Source organism: Falco punctatus (genome assembly GCF_963210335.1).
Source record: "Falco punctatus genome assembly, chromosome: 8".
NCBI classification, from domain to species: Eukaryota; Metazoa; Chordata; class Aves; order Falconiformes; family Falconidae; genus Falco; species Falco punctatus.
The window spans coordinates 60,319,709-60,339,643 of record NC_137588.1 but is presented as its reverse complement, the minus strand read 5'-3'; the positions used below and the strand labels follow the sequence as shown (position 1 = coordinate 60,339,643).

The following is a 19,935-nucleotide window of genomic DNA, read 5'->3' as shown; positions in this document are numbered from 1 at the left end:
CCATCACGTTCCCCAGCCGCACCGGAGCTTCTCCTATCCGGACAGTATTTCTCTTGACAGACAGAAAGGGAGATGGTCCCTTTGTAACCAGGGTGGACAGCTGAAGTGGGAAAAGGAGTGAAGGTTGAAGGTCTTTCTTCCTTTGTAGCATTGTAACCATTTGATTTTTTTTCTCTCTTATTTTGAGCAGAGGCTTGTTCATCAGCAGTTCCTGGTAAGTGTGTGCATTTCTTGTTAGACATCTCATAGGTTAATTACCCCACACTTAGTTTTTCCTACCTCATCCAAGAGAAAACAATAATGTTCAAAGGGTAGCCAGAAGATAGTGTTCCGTGTCAGGCTAAAAGCTTTCAAGTTCTTAGTTTTGACACAAGAACCTAAAAGGCTCTGATTTTTTTCACAACACTATGAAAAAGGTACATTCGGTCAATGAAGAGTACCCTGTATGTTAAGGGAAAACTTATCAGCCATTCTGACCTATTACAATTTCTGGGTTCAAACTTGTGCATGAGAAAACAGAATTTAGCAAAACATTCATTGCCGCCTTTCATTCAAGTCACAGGAAGAAAGATTCTTCCTTTGGCTTCACTCCTCCTGAATCCCTTGACTTCCCATGCCCTTTACCATCACTTCTTTGCACTTTACTGCTGCCAAGCCCCACCCCTAAGTAACAGTCCTTCTGCAAAGACCAGTTCCCACAAGTTAACGTTTGTACCATAAAAGCCAATGGCATGCCTGAATTTGTTATTTCAGAGGAAGTCTGCACCCTGGTTATTACAGAAGCTTTCCCAGAAGACTCTGGAATATTTAAATGTGTTGCTGAAAATGAATTTGGATCTGCAGCATCCAGTGCACATCTCTGTGTTTCCCCAGGTAAGCACATCTATTTCTGACCTGAGCAACTAAGCACAAGAGAATTTACTGCTGCTCAACATCAGGCCCAGTCACAGATATTTGCCAAGCAGAACCCAGATCCAAACACTTTTGTAGGCTCAAGAGAAGAGAAATGCCCCAAATATGCAGTCTGCTTAGGCACCTCTTAAAGCTGGATTGTTCCGCATTTCTGCTTTTGGCTCATCTTCCTCCTGGGTTAAGGATGACAAGGTGGAGATGCCACTCCCTCTCACAGAGTCTCCTCAACCCTGAGCTCCATCCCTTCAGGGATTCCAGCTTAGTCCAACACGCGGGGTGTACCTATACCTTGTTTATTGTAACACATGACTTGTCTGGCTTGCACTGAAAGCCATCTCCAAACAGAATAGCACCTGTATGTAAACCAAAGCTCACCAGCCCTGGCGAGAAGTTCAGGTTTGGCTAACACAGCTGTGCAGGTTTTGGTCTATGCAGAGCCTATGCACGCTGAACTCTATCCACCTGCACAGACATACCCGTTACCCTTTCCCTGTTGTACTGGTGAACCACCACTGCTTCCTGCCTGACTTGTGGACGATTCTACTTGCAGGAGTAAAAGAGCTGGAAAGCTTTGTGGGTGCTGCTCACAGGCCAACTGTGCAAGTCACCATGAAGAAACCCACCTTCCCTCGGAACAGTCAAACAGGAGGCAAGGACCGAGATGTGTCTGGCCTGCCATCCCACAGCACAGAGACCCCAGGGCTGGGCAGTCAAGCAGAAGCCACAAACTTCAGCCAGATGAACTCCAAGAATGAAGCTGAAGATTTTCATGGACCTTATGAGAATTCACCTCTGCGGTAAGACAAAATCACATCCCTTGGTTAGTTTTGTACAATACTTAGCGGATGAACTTTCTAGTGACCCCAGGAATACAACTGCAGAGGTCCCGTGCCCCATACCCCAACAGGGAAACACGCACACGCAGTAACCTCAGTTGTTTGCATGACAATGGGAACATGTAACATCAGCCCAGCTACAGAACAGCACAGACCCGATTTACAAAGCATGTAATTATCTAAAGGCTCAGGTAAGCACCTAATGGCATTTTCAGAATAGCCTATCTGTAAGTGGCTTTAAAGCATCACCCCCAAATAATTAGCCTCTAGAAGACCTTTGGCTCCACAGCACAGTATGAGGCAAAGGTCAAAGCACCTGGGAAATTTCAAGGTACAATTCCCTTGCCACCACCTTCCTCTGTAGCCTTGACCAAGTGGCATCACCTTATGTTTCTGTTTCCCATTCTGAAAGACAGTAATAAAACTCAAGATCCTGCAAGCGTGGTGCAAATAGCACTCTGTGGAGGAAAAATACTGAACCAGCAACCCACTGGATAGAACAAAAACTGTCCCATGCCATGGTAGGGACACTCCCCGCTCAGGAGAAGGAGTTTTTCCCCCAGGAATGGAGTGTTCTGTCTTATAACAAGACTTGACCCAACTTCTGTTCCAAATGCAGCTCTCAAGTAGTACCTATTGCATTATTAGTTATCCTGTTCATTCCAGCAGAACAAAACAGGTCAGAATGCACGTCTTAGCAATTCCATCCCAGATTTTTGCAGCATTTTTTAGGTTCTTATAGGCATAAGGAAGACCTCAAAGGGTGACAGCTAAGAGGTCCAAGCCCAGTACTAGAGAGGAGTTTCCTCAGACCTGCTTGTGAAGGCAAGAACTACAAGACAGCCATGCCTCTCCTCTCTCAGCTGAATGCCGGTGTTGCATTGCAGCGATACTGTTACATCGTGTGTAAATGGTTATAACACAGAGAATGCTTTCTGTCAGGGACAGATTATTTTTGGAGGTACTCCACCACTTTAACCAAGCTGGTTATTTTAACAGTTCTGAACACCGTCCTCCAAATTCACTACAGCAGAGATCATATTTCAATACAGATTTCTCCATGCATAGGAATTCTTTTTGCTAAAACACGGAGTAAAAATGGGCTTGGTTCAAAAACCTGCCGATCGCTAAGAGGTGGTCCTCAGTATAGCTTCAAGCCTTTCCATGAAATCCAGGCTTGCTCCAGGAGAAATCAGCTGGAACTCTAAGCAGACCCCACTGCAGAATCAAAGCCTCAACTAAAGCTAACTTCTCTGCATGGACTTTAGGAGACTGCAGCACTGCAAAGTTGCAAAGGGCATGCTTGCAGCCTGCAGTGAATGCACGGATAGAACCAGGGAATCATTTAGGTTGGAAGAGACCTTTAAGATCATAGAGTTCAATGTACTGTTGCTGTCTTCAAACATCACAAGCCAAGCATGTGAATGCAGCACCGTTTTCAAGCCAACTCACACTCAAATACCCCAGGTCCAGAGATATCTATCCAGAGATAAAGCTGTTTGCTTGCAAGTATTTAATGCAGACCAACATTGCATTGCTTGTAATCTTTACCTGATGATTCTTTTAAACAAGGGCAGACTATTAATTGCTGAGCAAAAATGAAAGCCTTTTACAAAATCTCTGGCATAATGACCTCTTGGAAGGAACGGGGGCTGTAGAAGACATTTGCTAGCTGTCCTACTATTAGAGGACTAGTTTTCCAACCTCTCTCCAGATGTCTCAGAGGCTGCAGGAAGCCTGTATTTTGGCATTTCTAACAAGCAACCTGTGGGGAAGCTCTTTTAGATGATACTTGCTGCTTAGGGTGACTACTTGTAAAGTTTATTACTTGCAGCAGTACCAGTGAACTGTAGCTGCATTTTTATTTTTAAGTTCTGCTTAGTTTAAAATGCAGTACCTGATATCCTGCGTGAAGGGAAATAACATACCACTAAAATCAGCTATTTTATAGCTTGTAAAAATTTGGATTATATAAAACATTAACTAGTGTATAAAGCTGCAGAGTACTTTTGACTGACAGCAATGCTGACCCAGATTTTGGAAGGCATTTACACATCTCAAGATACAATGTGAAAACTATTAACATTTCAAGCTATACCCACCTATGAGCGTTTAAGTATCTTTAAAGCCCACAACATTATGGCCACGTGCTTTGAAACATCACTATGAATGGGACTCAACATTAAATGTAAATGCTGTTACCTCAAACTAAGCAATCTCTAATGAATAGCTGTAAAATAACTGTCTTGTTAGATAGATTTAGCCATATAACTCTCTCATGTAGTGTATATGGTCGCAACTGTCTTGCCAAAGACAAAAAGAAATACCAACAAAGACAGTGATGACAGAACAAAGCTGTTACTGGGAGTAACTATAAAATGAATTAAGTCCTTGTACTCTTAATTCTCCAAATTAGTCAACAGTAACAGTCACTCTACAAAAGCTAGAAAATGCAATCCTAAAAGACTGTCACTACCAGCTACTCCTTTCTAACCCCTTTATATCTGCAGCTTACAGTGTCCTCAACAGCCTTAAAGAAGAAGAACAAAATCTATAACAATTATTAACTTTATTAAAGGAACTTAATCCAAGCAAAAGAAGAGACTTCAGGCACTAAGTATACTGTCAGGTCTTTTAGGTAGTTTCCAAGAGTCCTTAATAAGTAAGCAAAACATTCTTAACTTTTTTACTAAACATATTTTGCTGTAAGACTCAAGCAACTAGAAGAACCCAACCATACACAACAGGTCACCATTCATAGAAAGTAAAGTGAAGCAGTAAAAAAAAGTGTTTCTAACACCTCACAGCACTGGCCAGAGTAATATTAAGTTACCCTAGCACAGGCTATGAGATTTATTCCTCTGCCTTTATCAGTTCAGCTTCTAGCTCTCAAATTTTTTCCTACCTTCTGGATCTCACGTTTTCCTGTTCCTTCTCTTTCACACAAGTTTTTCTAGTTGCATCCAGCCTTTTAAGTGCAGAAAACTGTCCTTAAATTGATGCCTTGCAGCCAACTTCAGCTCTGAAACAAGCATACTGCACTCTCATTGAAGTCGATGGGAAGCCAGGGAGCCTGTCTGAGCCCAGAGTCCGACCTTTAACATGCCCGCCGCTTCCTACAGGGCAAATGATCATGCTACAGTCACCGGTTTTTAAGTACTCGACTCTCCGTGCAAACCACACTTTTTTTTTTCCCCTAACCAAAAAAGCAAATAACCTCTCCAACAACTAGGGACACACTTTCTCCCTTAATCATTTCGATGAGGGTGAATCTAAATAAGTTAGCACTCAATTAACACCTGCTATGTACATTTAGTTCACAGACGCTGGGCTGACGTCTGAAAACAAACACTAAAGGTAGATTAACTCTTGAAGATCGCTGTGCTGATAGTCCCACCGGTACAGTGAAGGGAGGCAAGGGAGGGACCACACAGCCGAGCTGCGGTACTTACGGGTTTGGGTTTTTTTTTTATAGCGTGCACGTTAGGCAAGAGTTGCCAAGGTATAATTAAGATACTTAGAACGCTATAATGTTAATTTAAGACGTAATTAAGCGTTGAAGCCTTTGATTAAAGGGATACAAATCACCTAATCTGCCAGCAGGATCTGTTGCTGTTCTGGTGAAGATACCCCAGTTGCATCTTTTAATCCAAGTAAATACCTGTAATAAAAAACACAAGCAACAAAATATCAAAGAACGTTTTACCACCAACTAGATCGTATTCGTGTTACTCAGTTTACGACTCTTCAGACACTTGCAGGAGCAATGCCGCTGCTCTCGGGGAAGCTCCGTGCCAGAGGGAAGGTGCGGGTCGCACCGGGGACCGTGTGTGGCATTAAACATTTACATCTGGCTTGCAAGTATCTGTCGCCTTCAAGTACACAGCCTTAAAACAGCGGGTTATCACCAGCTCGCCGGAGCCTATCAGTAAATGAATTAAAACCCAGGAATGTCGTTGGGATAACGAAGCGGCATTTAGGGACGTTTAAGCATGTGGCAGCAGTCCTTCCCCGCTGCTCCCTGTCGCCTGGTGCGGGGGAAAAAAAACCCACTTTTCCAAAAAAACCTGCTGCAGTTTCCAAAAAAACCGAGCGCAGGCACCCACCAGCCCGGGGAGCTCCGGGGCCGGTGGGCGGCATTGCCGAACCCCGGAGCGGCGTGGTGGGGGGAGCCGCGGTCGGCAGCTCCTGCCCACCGCCCCCGCCTGGCCCGGGGGCCGCACCGGGGGCCAGCCCAGCGGCAGGGACAGGCGGGCCTTGCCGCAGCCCAGGCGAGTGATTTGCTGACCGCGGACACCTGCCCAAACCGAGGGGTCCGGCCCTCAAATGCCGCGTCCCCCCCGCCCGGGCCCGCGGAGACTCTTATTGTGACAGCGGTGCGGGCCGGGCCCGGGCAGCTGCTGGCAGCGCCTGCCCGCCGCGCCGCTTATAGCGCTACGCAGCGGGGCTGCGATGCCAGTCCGGGTCACGGAGTGACCGCCCCGTCCCAAAGCACTGGTTAGAGCCCAGGTGACAACTCCTAGGCTGTAGGTAAGGCGCTGCGTTTGGGGGTTTTGGTTCCACGTCACCTCGTACTCCGAGGCTGGTGAGGGAGCCGGCAGGAGAGGCCGCAAGGCGCCGGGCGGTGCGGAGGTGGAAACGCACCGTCAGGTGTGTCACAGGTAGCGTGGGAGGCAAAGAAGGAAGAACAATGCGCTTTTTTAAAAAAGCGGAGTGTTTCTATTAGTACTTACTGTTTTTGTCTTCTATGGTCAAAAGTCTCTTTGGATTTATTTTAGTTTTGTCACCCCAATCATGGTGGAATGATTGGAGGGAAACATAACTTAGCCCTTGCTAAAGTGACTAGTGAATCTGTGCAGTGTGTCGTGGTTTAAATCCAGTATTCTAGAAAGCAAAGTAAATGCTGGCTTCTGAGCAGAGCCTGTAGGTAAAATGAATGAATCTGTACACAGGCAGCGATATAAAAATGGTACAAAACCAAGATTCAATGAGTTTTCTGCACCACTGAGTGAGAACATAGTGTGGATGTGCTCCAAAAATTTGAGCCAGCTTCAAATTCCAAGAGCATGACAAGGGAAAAGTTAGGGAATTTTTTACTAGAAAACCTCTGTTTATGTACAGCTAATTTACAACCAATACTGATAATTACCTTTAGGAAATGAAAGCTTTGAATCTTTAAAAGGAGAGCAATGCCTTCGGTTCATCTTCCTCCCCAGGGGAATTTATGACCTCCTGGAGCCCTTCTTTGAGCTCTCCAATGAAAGGAATACAATATACTGTGTATATATAGCAGCAAAACAGCTGACCTCAGTGGGGCAAGATTACAATTTTTTCCAGCACATGTAACTGTGTGGATTTATATTCTCAATTTTTATTAGTAGCTTGACGTTTATTTTGGGGGGTTAGTTGTTTATCCTGGAGCTGAAGTTGCTTGTCAGTTTTAACAAGCTTACTCAGTTCGCTCTAATGAAAGTTCCCTGGGTTTTGAGCTGATGGAAAGCCTGGTTTAGATATCAAGGACCTGCAAAATAAATGCAGAAGCTCTGAGCAGCTCAGCTGGCCCTGCTTTATCCTGCAGCTATGTCACTCTGGCAATTACTAGCCCTAACAGCAAATCTTGGGAAATCACTTCAAATGGAGAAGCACAGTCCTTGCCACTCCAATCCCAAATCTCAACTGGATATGAAAAGCTCTGAATTCAAAAACCATTAGAGAAGAAATCAGGATGCTTAGTTTCAAAGGTTTAATTTTAGGCTTAAAAGAGAGTGGAACCTGTTTTATGCTTCCCTATGACGTAAGGAATTTCTGGGCACAAATAGCCAATTCTCTGAGTAATAGTGCATTTAGTATTTTGACAGGGCACAAAACTGCAGGATCCAGAGATCTTTAGTTAAGATGATATGTGGCAAATTACCTTGCTTAGCAGTAGTATCTACGGTTATCTGTAGACTTATGCAGGTGGTGGCTTGTCTCAATAAACCAATTGCTACTTCTTTCAGAATTTACTGGGCTCTTACAGATAATGTAGCTGCAGTGAGCACTGCACCCGAGTCTGATAGAGTGCATGACTTGTTATTGTCACCCAAAATGTTCATACATTCTGGAATAGTTCTAATCAATCTTAAATCCCTTTACTTCAAGCTCAAGCTTTAATTGTCAGTTGCCTGAACTTCATACTCTGGATTGCTAATGACTGCTCACAACGCAGTATTTTTGTGATTCAAATGGTGACGTACAACTTATTTTATCTGTGTTGTCTTCCTTAAGGGAAAATCCACACCAAGAAAGCCTCTATTCTGCAAGGCAAGGGTTCCATTCTATCCAGGAGCCCAGCCAAGAAAGCTTTTGTGGCCTACCACCTAGTTTTTACCAGCCACCTATCCAAAGCCAATTATCACCAACAAAAACCCAGGACAGCCGTGAAACCTCTCCTATGAGTGTCCCTAATTTCCCATCTGTTTCCTCTATGTGCCAACCAACCATGTTTAACTACGAACGTCCAAAACATTTTATCCAGTCTAAGAATGTGTGTCAAGGGCAACAGCAGCCTCCTGGACCCACAGCCTCTACAGAGTCAAGCAGACAAATCAAACAGTCCTCCATCCTAATACAGCCTCGTAACCCAAGCGGGCAGAAATTCTCCTCCTCGTCATCGCTGAGCTCTTCAATCACGCTCTCCTCACCTTCCTGTAGTGCCCCTAAGGAATCCACATATCCCGTCACACCTGCATCTGCGCAGTCTCCTGCTAGCTCATCATCTGGGCAACGGCTTATATCCATGCCTAACCAACCCCCCGCAGCATTCCTGTGCTCAGTGCTACCCTCGCAGCCCGACTATAACAGCCAAACTCCTTCTCCTATGGAACCTCAGTAAGTACATACAGGCTTCTAACCACCCCTTGCTTTCCTCTGACCTGGCCTCTCCTGTGCACTGACCATCCCAAATCCAACCGTCTGGTGAAACAACCTGCTTGGCCGAAGCCAATGGTACAATTCCCATTGACTTCTGATGTTTGAGGCAGGACTCTGCATGAATCAGGTTAGGAGGCTGAGCACTTGCCCTTGGTGTCTGTGTGGGAGAGATGGGTATCCACCAGGAATTACACTGCACAGCAGTCATGTCGCAGGCTGTTGTGCTGGGTTTCTGCAGTCAGTTGGAACAGTTCAGTTTGATTTGATGGAAATCTCTTATTTAAGTGTATTCAGAACAGAAGATGGACACCCATCTCAAATTAATTTCTCTCAGCAAACAGGGAGGCAGAGGGAAGACAGTATTTCCCACATATAAGCAACTTTAAGATTCTTAGTAAGTCTCAGCAGTATTTTTCAGGTTCCACATCATGATGAGACTCTACACTCACCTACAATACTGTTTTCGTTAATTATACGCACTAACAGAAAGGCAGCCACCTGAAATTTTTACCCCTTCGGACCAAAGACTAGATTCTTTCCTGAATATGTATTATATCATTTTGCCTTTGGGCTGCAATCCAAATATCTCCCAAGGTCAGTGAGATCTCAAAGGGAGCTGGGTTCTGCCTTCTCACCAACTTGTATTCCTGCCAATATTAGCTGGAAGTCCTGGGGAAAGTCAGTGTAGAATATGCCTCAAATACTCAGCTGAGGATATTAGAAAGCTGATAGGGGCAGGAGGGTCCTGCTGGCTTGGATATAAATTCAGGTTTAAGCGTCAGTTTGTATTCAGGAAACCTGAATGTTTCTGGGGTTTGTCTGAATCACAGCACTGTGGGAAGCAGAAAGGTAAGACGGGGGTAGCTGGGGCACTCAGGAACATTTCTTAAAGTACGGAAGGAGTGTGTGTGGGTTAGGTAAGCATCTGGAGTAACCACTCTGCTTTGTGTATGTAGCGTGGCGTTGTTTGTTTTCATAGCGAAGGGCTTTGGTGCCTCACTATGCTTTTCATATAAGCTGCTCTTAAATGCAACATCCTGTGAAGTAAGGAATTATTTTCCTAATCATGCTACAAATGGGCAAATGGGGACATGAGACATATTAACCTGTTGGGCAAATTATTAAAGTTTTTAAGTTATAACTTGGGCAAGTTAAGTCCAAGCAGTGCTGGGAATATGTACCAGAATTACAACCCTTCTAGCATATTCTAATCAGCAGGACAAATTCCCAAGCAACAGGAGGAAGAGGATTTTGAATAGAAATAATTGCTGAACACAACTGCAGCATATGAGGCCCTGCTGCGTGTAACAAACCAGGTTAGATCCTGCCAGCAGAGTGCTGTGACCTCTAGCAGACCTTTGCAACCCGTTTTGAGGGATGCTTCTCTTTTCCTAGCATTTTTCAGAATAAAGTCTACTGTCTAACTCCAAGACTTGACTGTGTCTCTTGACTATGGATTACAGGAGCAGGCTATGTGGGGAGCTGCAGCAAGGGCAACTAAAGACCCAGCCTGGCTTGGGATAAGCTCGGCTATTGAACATCTGGACAGAAATGCTATATGAAGTTACTTTCTGGGGCCAAGAAGAGGACAGCTAGTAAGCTATTTGTTGATACCTAATCAACTTAAAGTCTGTGACCTTGCCCTGGATTTGAGGCACCCAGGTCTTTTTTTAACAATTGAAATTTGAAAGGAATGCAGTTTTTGAGGGAGAACTTGCTCCCGGACACTCACATTGCTCAGTGGAGTTAGCGGCTCCCTCAAAACACTGCTGGCCTTACTGCACACATCTGAGTCAGGGCAAGGGCCACTGCAGGGTGTAGGGATGCTGAACCGCGACCCATAGCGAACTGCTGGGACCGTTGTGGGAGGACATGCAATGACTTGGCTAGACTATGGTGCTTCCCCTTAAGTTTTTGATGCTCAATTACACCGCCTAGCCTATCTATCTCCCAAATGCTTTATGGGTTCATTTGTACCACGGTTTCTAGGTAGCAGGTTCACATTTTTGTGTACATTCTATGAAGCTGTAGCAGTCAAGCAGGCCTACAGGAATAACTTTGTTTTCTCTTCCTGCATGAGTAGTTACTCACAACCGATGTATAACAAACAAGCTAGCATCAACTCTATGCAGAAGACATCAGAACAAGAAATGCGAGGAACAAAAGAGGCCCTCATTCAGGACTTGGAAAAGAAACTCCGATGCAAAGACAACCTTCTCCAGAATGGCAACCAGGTAAGGGAAACCTGCTGACTAAAGAACCAGTTTGCTCTGACTCTCAGTAGTGCAAGCAGGCGTGCAGAGACCAGTTGTAGCGCCCCAGAGGCCGGAGCCTCCAAACTGAGCTGAAAGCAGAAGGAAATGCAGGAGCAACACTATCCAAACACCTTTACTCAGAACCGCAACAAATGCCTGCAAGAATTCTTTGAGCCATTTATGACTAGAATATTTTCTCAGTGTGAAGTGGATGAATTTTTCCATTAGAAACGCAAAAAAAAAAATCTCTTCCAACAGTGACTCCATTTGTAATCATGGCTCAGGGCTGGTGTAAAAGGTGTGGTTCTGAAAGATTTACATCCAACCCCTTTGTTTCCCAGCACCCTCTTCACAGCTATTTTTGCTATTAGAATGTGAATAGTGGTACTGGTGGGCCAGGTTGAGCTCAGCTCTGAGAAGGCCCTTCCCAGAAGAAGAGCAGCACAAGGCTAGTGCATGATGAAAAGTGGCCTGAATGTGTGGTGAGAGAGTCACTGTAAGTCTGGCTGTAGGCATCTACTGTGGCAACTGAATGTCTGCATCTCCTGTGACTTCAGCAAGGGATGTACTGATTGCTGAAAGCCATCTGATGCAGCAAGATGGTTTTGAGCTGCTATTGCCTTTCTGTCTTATCCTACCTTTTGGCCAGCACACACCATTCACGGTGTCTTTGAATTTGTGCAATCAAATAACAAGGCTAGGGTTGGGAGAAAAGTACATGTTTAGAGCCAAGGTACAAACTTGAACTCTCTGCTGGGGATCCTGCTGAGGATCACATCCACAGATAACTAGAAACCCAAGGAAAATCCCTCAGTTCTCCAGACACAATTTCACCCTGGCTTTCAATGCTGGGGTTAATAAACCGCCCCAAATCACTAGAAACATGGAGAAGTACTAACACTTGAAAGCTCATTCTAGAGACCATCACCACATCTGGTAAACCTCTTTGATTTTTTTTTTTATATGAACAACAACAAATCAAAGAAATTACATTAGCTTTTATCATAAAGTCTGTCTCCTATACGAAGATCTTTTAGTCTCAGTACTTATTTATTCTGCAGAGTGACAAAATACAATCCCCTCTACCAAGAAATCCAAATCTGGGAGAAAAAATTGCTTACCGGTAGGGAAGCACATTACAGCAAGCTAGAGCGAGCAGGTCTCTAATGTGGGAATCTTCCTGCTGGCTGGAGACAGACTGGTAAAAGCCCAGTGTTCATAGTCTTAATCTTCTTTCCCCTGCAGTAGAAAGGAGTTTTTCCATTACTATCAGTGGGAACAGGTTTGTGTAATTTTAAATATTGAAGGAAAAATTGTATTAGGTCAAATCTGACTTAATGTGTCCCTAACAGGAATGTCCTATGTGCTGTAAGAAAGTTTGCCATTGCAAGCTGGCTTTTCTTCCCATAGGAAGCCAGGCTAAAAATAAGGCTTATGCAATCACCACTCTGTCCTCTTCCCCTTGTCCTCCAACAACATCTGAACCAGCTAGCCAATCTCAACCACACTTGATACAGCTGTAACAACCTCAGGGATATTCAGCTCTCCTCTCACAGGTTTTACAAAAGGTCTCTGGCTCTCTTCTAAAGAAAAGCCACACACACTTCCCTAAACCCCCATCTACCCAGAAGTAGCCACATACTTGTCCCGTACACAGAGCTTGTCCTCCCATCACAAAATCCAAACCCAAGGTAAACTTTGTGGGAAGCAAAGGGTTAGATATTCTGGTGCTCAGGGGACTTACACACACTTTTGAAGTAACCCAACTGACAGAACTTGAATTTAACTCTGCTCACATTTATCCCCGTGTGCTGCGTCCATATTGTAGGAACTTAGGTTACATGACTGAAATGCATTCTCGCCTCCTCTCAAGGTAGCACGCGGCATTTTGTAAGGCGGCTGTTGCGCTGGCATAAACTTCCATTGGGCTTTCAGAGTAGTGGTGCTCCTCTCTGGCTGTGTCTGCTTCTGGTGTGGCTCTTGCTTTTTTAGGAGTCTAGCATCCATCATGCCTCTAGCTCCTGAAGTAAATCCACAGCTGAATGACTTGGGAAGTTTTCCCAGCACTAACAGAAAGGTACCCTGGGACTTACTCTGGCTTCTGAGATAATGCCATCAGTTACCCATAAATAATCCCAGTGGAGAAAGAGGAGGAGTGGAAGGCCACAGATGGCATTAGGGAGGCTTTGATGAACAGGCAGATTAATCTTTTATGCATTTCAGCACTGTATATATTGAGGATGACTTCAGTAGGCATCACAGACTGCAAACCCTCTGAAACAGACGTGGTGTCTATTCAGCCGCTGCTTTTATTGACAACACCCTGAATTTGTGGCATATTAATGTGCTCTCACAAGCTGATCTGGAATAGTAAATGGACTTCTGACTAGAATTCCTCTCCACTCTGCTTTAAGCGATTAACTTATGAAGAAAGAATGGCTCGTAGACTGCTGGGACCAGTAAATGCTGCATCTGTGCTGGAAACACAAAGTGAAGACAACATGCAGAACACACAGGTAAACGGGGACCTGTCTCTAGAACAATGACTTCCTCGTGATTGTGCTGTGACCTGCTTGTACCTGAACGGGCAAGAGAGATGGGGGTTATTTGGTATCAGTGCAGGGGAGGGAAGGGCACTGCTCTCACTGGCAGAGGTCTGCACAGTACGAATTTGGGGTCGGGTTTTTTTTCGGTGGTGGGGGGTGGCACAGTGGGGTGGAATTTAAGCACCATCCCCTTGCTGGGCCTGATCTGTAGGAATGACCTCTCCAGGGAGGAATTACAACAGCTGCTGCACAGCACGTTACACCCTGCCTGTGACAGGCAGGGAGCAGCACAGCGAGGGATACAGGTACCCATGCCCCAACAGCCTGAGTTCAGACTTGGCCAGGACAGCAAGATTTACACCTGTCACTGTTTGGAATAAGTGACATTGACTGTCATAGGTCAGGGCATTGGGGTGTGATCAGTTGGGTTTTAGCCCTTCCAGGGGGCTGTGATCATTAAGAGAAGGCAAAGCAGTTATTTTAGCAGTCCACAGGCTGATAGACAAGAGTCTATTACCACTGGCATTTTCAAAAGCATTCTAGTTGGAGACTTGCATCATTCATTGGTTATTCAGGTCAGTTAAAAGCTCTTTTTGGCACTTCTGTGATCAAAGTTAGTGGAAACATCTGTGATGTGGCACTGGGTTCCTGTGCAGCCAAAGGAAACATACCTCTGGCTGCACACATGCAGAGAGCCAGCAGGCTGGCATGCACCTTCCAAAGTGCAGTTAGCAAAACACTTTGACACAAGAGACACTTAAAATCACAGCAAGGGAGGAATACACAATTTGAGCTATTTCTTCACAACAATCACCTGACAACAGCAGGCAAGAAAGGAACATTATGGATGTCAGAAAGCAAGGGAAGCCGCAGCTTTTGCAGAGAACAAGGAAACATTCAGTCAAAACAGGATGACTGATAATATTTCAGGGTGTATGAAATACTGCATAAAAAGGAGTACTGGAAGGAGAGATTGACTTAGGTTTGGGAGATCTTATTTCCATTGCAGTCTTACTTTTAAATAATGCAGCCACTGATTCATTCAGCCTCCTGATTCCTCAGGAACTTAACTACACAGTCAGTCTATATAAGAGACCATTGGAATTATCATCAACTTCATTACTACAGCGTCAATTCACAAGTCAAACAATAATTGTACAGAACTTGTGCAAATGAGCAGATACAAGCAGTTGCCTTTGGACTCATCATTGAGCTCAGTCCAGCAAAACTCTCATTCATGTAATGCTTCCCCTGAACTGAAGACTGCTTCTGTGCTTGAAGTTTAAATCCAGGCTTAAATGTTCCACAGGACTGGGCTACAGAGCACAGAACAAGCATCATAATGGCTCGATGCAAACACCCCAGAAATTTCCACACAATGTTTCCTCTATCTGACTCGATTGCTAAAATGAGTCACTGGTAATAAATTCTGCCTGCGTTTTCCAAACATCCAAGTTCCTAGCAGGAATCAATCCTAGGTACTTTAGCAGATTTACTCATGTGATTGTGGAGTTGTCAGTGAGCTTAGCTGGTGCTGTGATCTAGAAAGAAAAATATTTTCCAGCTCAGCATGTGTCCATTGCTATTGGTACCATATTTAAGTGGGCACAATACAGTGCTCTTGCCAGCCATTCCACTTCTATTCCTGCTATAGGGAAGGACACTGTGTACTTAGTTCTCATTTTAGATACTGTCAGTAGTACTACCCTCTCTAACAAAGGTTACTGGCTGGCCCAAAGCCTTGTATGTGAAACAAAACTGCTGCACCTATCACCTGTGCAGAGTGATGAGAAGTTGTGCTGTTCTATTAATAGTACTTGTTACTATCATGGCAAAGCCTGGGGTGAAAACAGTGTATTAGCTCCTGATGCAAGTTCATTTACCTCCCATCCCAATGACTTCTGAAGTATTCCATTTGCTTTTAAGCAGCAGTCAGTATATGAACTCGAAATGGCTTTTTGTTCAGTTTATAGATGAAACCTTCTCTCTCAGTTAACTCATCTCTCTTCTTTCTCTTTCCAAGCACCAGAATGCAGAAAACATCAGGCTGCAGGTTCCTACAACACACGTAAGGTAATGCATAAACTTCTGCTGCGCTACTCTTCAAGACCTTATTTCAAATGTTTCTATATAATGTTAGTATTACTTCACTACTTATTGCTTTTTGTAAAGTAGTAATTACTAAATTCATTCACTCCCTTTCAATTAAAACACTACCACTTGTGGATGGTTGATGATGCCTCTGATGTGAATCCAGTCAATTCTAAGCATAACACTAGAGGTATAAAGATCCCATCTACCTAGGGCAAACATGCTTCGTATCCTAGAAGATTAATTCTAGTCAGAGCAAGGTCTGACACTGTAAATGATGAAACAGCGTGGTGAAACACAGCCTACATTGCTCTTGTAAATTCTTTTGGATATCAGGCCAAAGATGAAGATTTCGTATGTTGTGCTTCTGTGTTGAATTGAACAACTTGAGCAAGATAAGTGGCTGATCAAAACCCGTGCCTTACAGCTGAAAAACAAGCCAGAACTGTAGTGTTGGATTTCTAAATGCATTGAGGGACTTTACCTGCAATCGTTGCTTCAATGTCATTTGTGCTACAGTAACTTTTACACAACTAACTGTTTCTGTCTGCTTTTTAGGAGCAGGCCGTCCTCAAGAGGAGATGAACATGGACATGACTCAATCCAGGAAAAGTTTTTTCAGCCACGTTTTACACAAGTGCCTGAAGACGTGATTATTGAAGAGGGGAGATTCTGCAGGCTTGACTTTAAAGTAATACCAGCCTTTCACTTTCAGCTCCATTAGCTTTGTGGGGTGTCTGGCATAAAGAGAGGTCTCTGAGCTGCAGTACCTTTGCACTTTAATAAGCCAGAGCACTGGTTCAGGGTCTCTGCAGATGGTGCAGGGTCTCCCCACATTGTAAACCAAAAAATAGGAGACGGCTAAATGTTTCACCATTTCCCCTTGGAAAATGTAAACAGAATTAGCTACATGAGAATATGGTTAAAGCTAAACGGTAAATGTCTATATAGTAAATATGAATGACCACAGAACACTTTCTAGACCTTATTGGGATGAATGAATATTAAGGCCCTGCTGAAAGAAGGCATTTTGGGAGGAAACCTTGTGCTTTGGACTGGGACTCCACTGACTTCAGTGGACACATGGCCTGTTTAGGACTAGCCTGCCTTTAATGAGTCTTCTCTGAGGTAACTGCAGCCTTGCTGGAGCAGACATTCCGGCAAGGAAATGCCCTAATTACCAAAAAAAAAAAAAAGCCAGTATGGCCTGAAACTGCATGGCAATTGCACGAACCCTAGGGTAAGGAAGAACCTAGGTATTCTGCACATGCAGCTTCACTGCAAAGGGTGTTTGATGATTGTGGTTTGGCTTGGGTTTTCCTAATCACATCCAATCTCTTTCCTTAAGTAAACTCTTGCCAGACTTAAGCATGACTTTTAGCCATTTTGCTGCAAATTGTTTAACTTCTGAATGTCATGGACAACCTGGAGCATGCCTGAAGGACAGTTTATTTACATATTTATTACTATCAAAACAGCATGGATGTCAGTACTGCTGACAGTGCTAGCTGTGGGACTAAAAGGGTGCGTTCCCCCCTCTATGAACGCACAATGAGTATCTTTGACTTAATGAAAACTGTCTAAGAAGATTGAAACAACAGGGGGTTGCAGGAACAGCATCTACTGTCTTGTAGCTAAATCTCATCTTTCCATGGCATTTCACGAGCCTTCCTCTTTGTGCAATACCACATTAATATTCAAAACTAGGCAAGACTGTAAAACTTTGCAGTAGGATCATGATTTGATCACCTATCAGCATCAAACTCCCTATAGCACTGAAGGGCTTTTATTATCTCAAAGCTGTTTAACTCTGCTTTCCTTTCCTTCACAGGTTAGTGGGCTGCCAACTCCAGACGTGATGTGGTATCAGAATGGAAGGATGGTTCATCAAGATCAGTTCCACAAAATGATAGTGTCAGAAAAGGGATTCCACTCATTTATTTTTGAAGCAGTCAAATCATCAGATGCAGGGACATATGAATGTGTGGCTGTCAACCGTGCAGGAGAAGCATCTTTCGCAGTAAAAGTGGAAGTAATTGGTAAGACTGAGAGCACTGATAATCACCTGGCCACATATGGAAACTCTCAGCAATCTAACACCTTCCTCCGTGTGTTTGGGACATAAAACAAATAAGAAGCAGAGGCAGATTGCCAGATATTCAGGCTCAAACGATAACAAACACCCTACCTTTTCCAAGGCTATTTTAATACATACATCTGGGAGGCCATATTTCTTCAAAGCACTTCTAGCAGGATATTTAGAAGTAGTGGGATGTCCAGAATTTGGGAGTTATTAATCTCCCAGGATTGATAACATATGTTGATTGACTCTCCTTCTAAAGCAGCTTGTGTCTAGTACAGCCTTATGCTTACGGGAGTTGCCTGCAGCCTAAGGAGTTGCAGTAAGGAATGTGTGCCTTCCTGAATTCTGAAATCTTAAAAACCAAGCCTGATATTAGCATTCAATACTTACAATAACTTCTCCTTATCTTTCCTCTTTAATTTAGCAAAAGAACATCACACACCTCCAACTTTCATCTTCAAGCCACAAAGCAAAAAGGTTTTTGAAGGAGATACAGCCAGACTCGAATGCCAGATCTCTGCTATCCCAACACCCCGGATTTACTGGAAAAGAAACAACGAAATGGTACAATATAATACAGATCGAATAAGGTATCCTACTAATGAGTTGGCCATTGGTGTGTTGGAAAAAAAATAACCAGTATTTGTTAAGTCAAATTTCAATTGGCTGGATTCTAAAAGCAGCAGGATGGAAAGCTAGATCTGCCTCTCCTTTATGGCACGTGGTGAACATGTGCTGGACAAGCATGATGCTTAGAGTCCTGTTTTGAGGGTACAGAGAGAAAACCGTGACCAGGTGCCACTGAATTCTAGCAGCAGTTACAAGGCACACGGAGAAGCATGGCTTTAGGACTGAAACGTGCAATGCATTCATCATGCTCTGAGATTCTGGGGCTACAGAAGGACCTTGATGCCACCTGAATGGTATCATAATGTGAATCACTGGTAACACAAATGTTTTTATGTCTAAATATTTTGCAGTGCCCTGCAAGAACTGTTCTAGGGCTTTCTCAGCTCCTCAGCATGTAAACTGACTCTGATTTCAATGCCGTCTTTCCTTCCCCTTCCAAGCACTTAACACATAAACACCTTCATTTTTCAGCTTGTTACATGACAATACTGGAAGGATTTGCCTCCTGATTCATAATGCAAACAAGAAAGATGCTGGCTGGTACACTGTATCTGCTGTCAATGGAGCAGGTGTGGCCACGTGCCATGCCAGGCTGGAGGTTGCAAGTAAGTACCACATCACGGTGCCACAACTGAAACTGCCACTGGCACTTGAGAGTCAGAACAGACCCTCAAAACTAACGTAATGAACCCTAGACCACTGGGAGGGTTTCTTTCCAGAGCTACAGAACTGGACAAAAAGTCTCTGGGGAAAAACTCTTGTTGAATACCAAGACACTGTGATGTGTCTTTGCACACTATCTTTTTGCACACTACCTGTCTGCACTGTTTAAAGACTACAGTTTGATTGATACCAAGCAGGAGGGTGAATATAAATCTCTGGTGTCTGAGATATGGGCTTATCTGTTAAATTCTTCCTAAGGGTTTGCTGGTTGAAGATAAAAAGCAATTAGGTTGCTCTACCACGGGTCTTTCCACGGTCTGGGAAACACTGAAAAAGGCTATTTTTCTCTTCTAGCACATGCAAACAAGCCAATTCCAGCCCCAAAGCAGTTACGGGTTCGACCAACTTTTAGCAAGTATTTGGCACTCAATGGAAGAGGACTGGATGTGAAACAAGCTTTCTCACCAGAAGGAGAGTTTCAGCGTTTGGCTGAGCAGTCTGGACTGTATGAAAGTGATGAACTTTAACTGGAAATGAAGAGGAAAACTCACACCTGTAAGAGACAATTACAGCATAGATGCAGTTAACTGGTGATTGCTCTAATTAGCAAAATACCCATCTACATATTTTTACTTTGACTCTTGCACATTCAGCTGTTCCCATTTTACTATGTTAGGTTTTATTTATATGGTTTGGTGACTATAACCATTTACTGAGTATTGTATTTTAACTATAAAGCTGAAGAAAGCAGGCTAATTAGTTCTCACAAGTGTGGGTGGTTTTGGTTTCACCTGTGCTTGGTTACATGCTAAAGTAGATTGGTTTGTACTGCTTCTCTAATATCACTCTTGATAGTATCAGAAGTCTGTACTGTCTGAATACTAAAACCAAATAGACTAGAGTGTTTTTATGAAAATAAATTTAAGGCAAATAAAATTTTAAATAACCAACATCAGCTGTGACTCTTCCTTGATCTGTTAAAACCAGCTTATGGATGTCTGGCATTA

General features: G+C 43.8%; 1 protein-coding gene and 1 long non-coding RNA gene across 2 annotated transcripts in view; one reads left to right on the top strand and one right to left on the bottom strand.

Moving 5' to 3' along the window:
* LOC308068251 overlaps positions 1-15,478 on the bottom strand; it is a 54,462-nt gene extending 38,984 nt beyond the window's left edge. Inside the window, exons 1-3 of the long non-coding RNA XR_013929912.1 lie at positions 15,345-15,478; positions 12,037-12,154; positions 1,536-5,409 (exon numbers count right to left, since the gene is read on the bottom strand). This is a non-coding gene — a long non-coding RNA (uncharacterized lncRNA). The remainder of the gene's footprint in view (positions 1-1,535; positions 5,410-12,036; positions 12,155-15,344) is intronic.
* MYOT (myotilin) lies at positions 6,106-19,878 on the top strand. The gene is made up of 10 exons (XM_080398474.1): positions 6,106-6,278; positions 8,016-8,618; positions 10,744-10,894; positions 13,330-13,431; positions 15,485-15,534; positions 16,111-16,243; positions 17,384-17,591; positions 18,060-18,225; positions 18,737-18,870; positions 19,283-19,878. The coding sequence occupies exons 2-10, from the start codon at positions 8,182-8,184 to the stop codon at positions 19,453-19,455; spliced, it is 1,554 nt and encodes a 517-aa protein (XP_080254600.1). The 5' UTR covers positions 6,106-6,278; positions 8,016-8,181; the 3' UTR covers positions 19,456-19,878.
* The last annotated feature ends 57 nt before the right edge of the window (positions 19,879-19,935 follow it).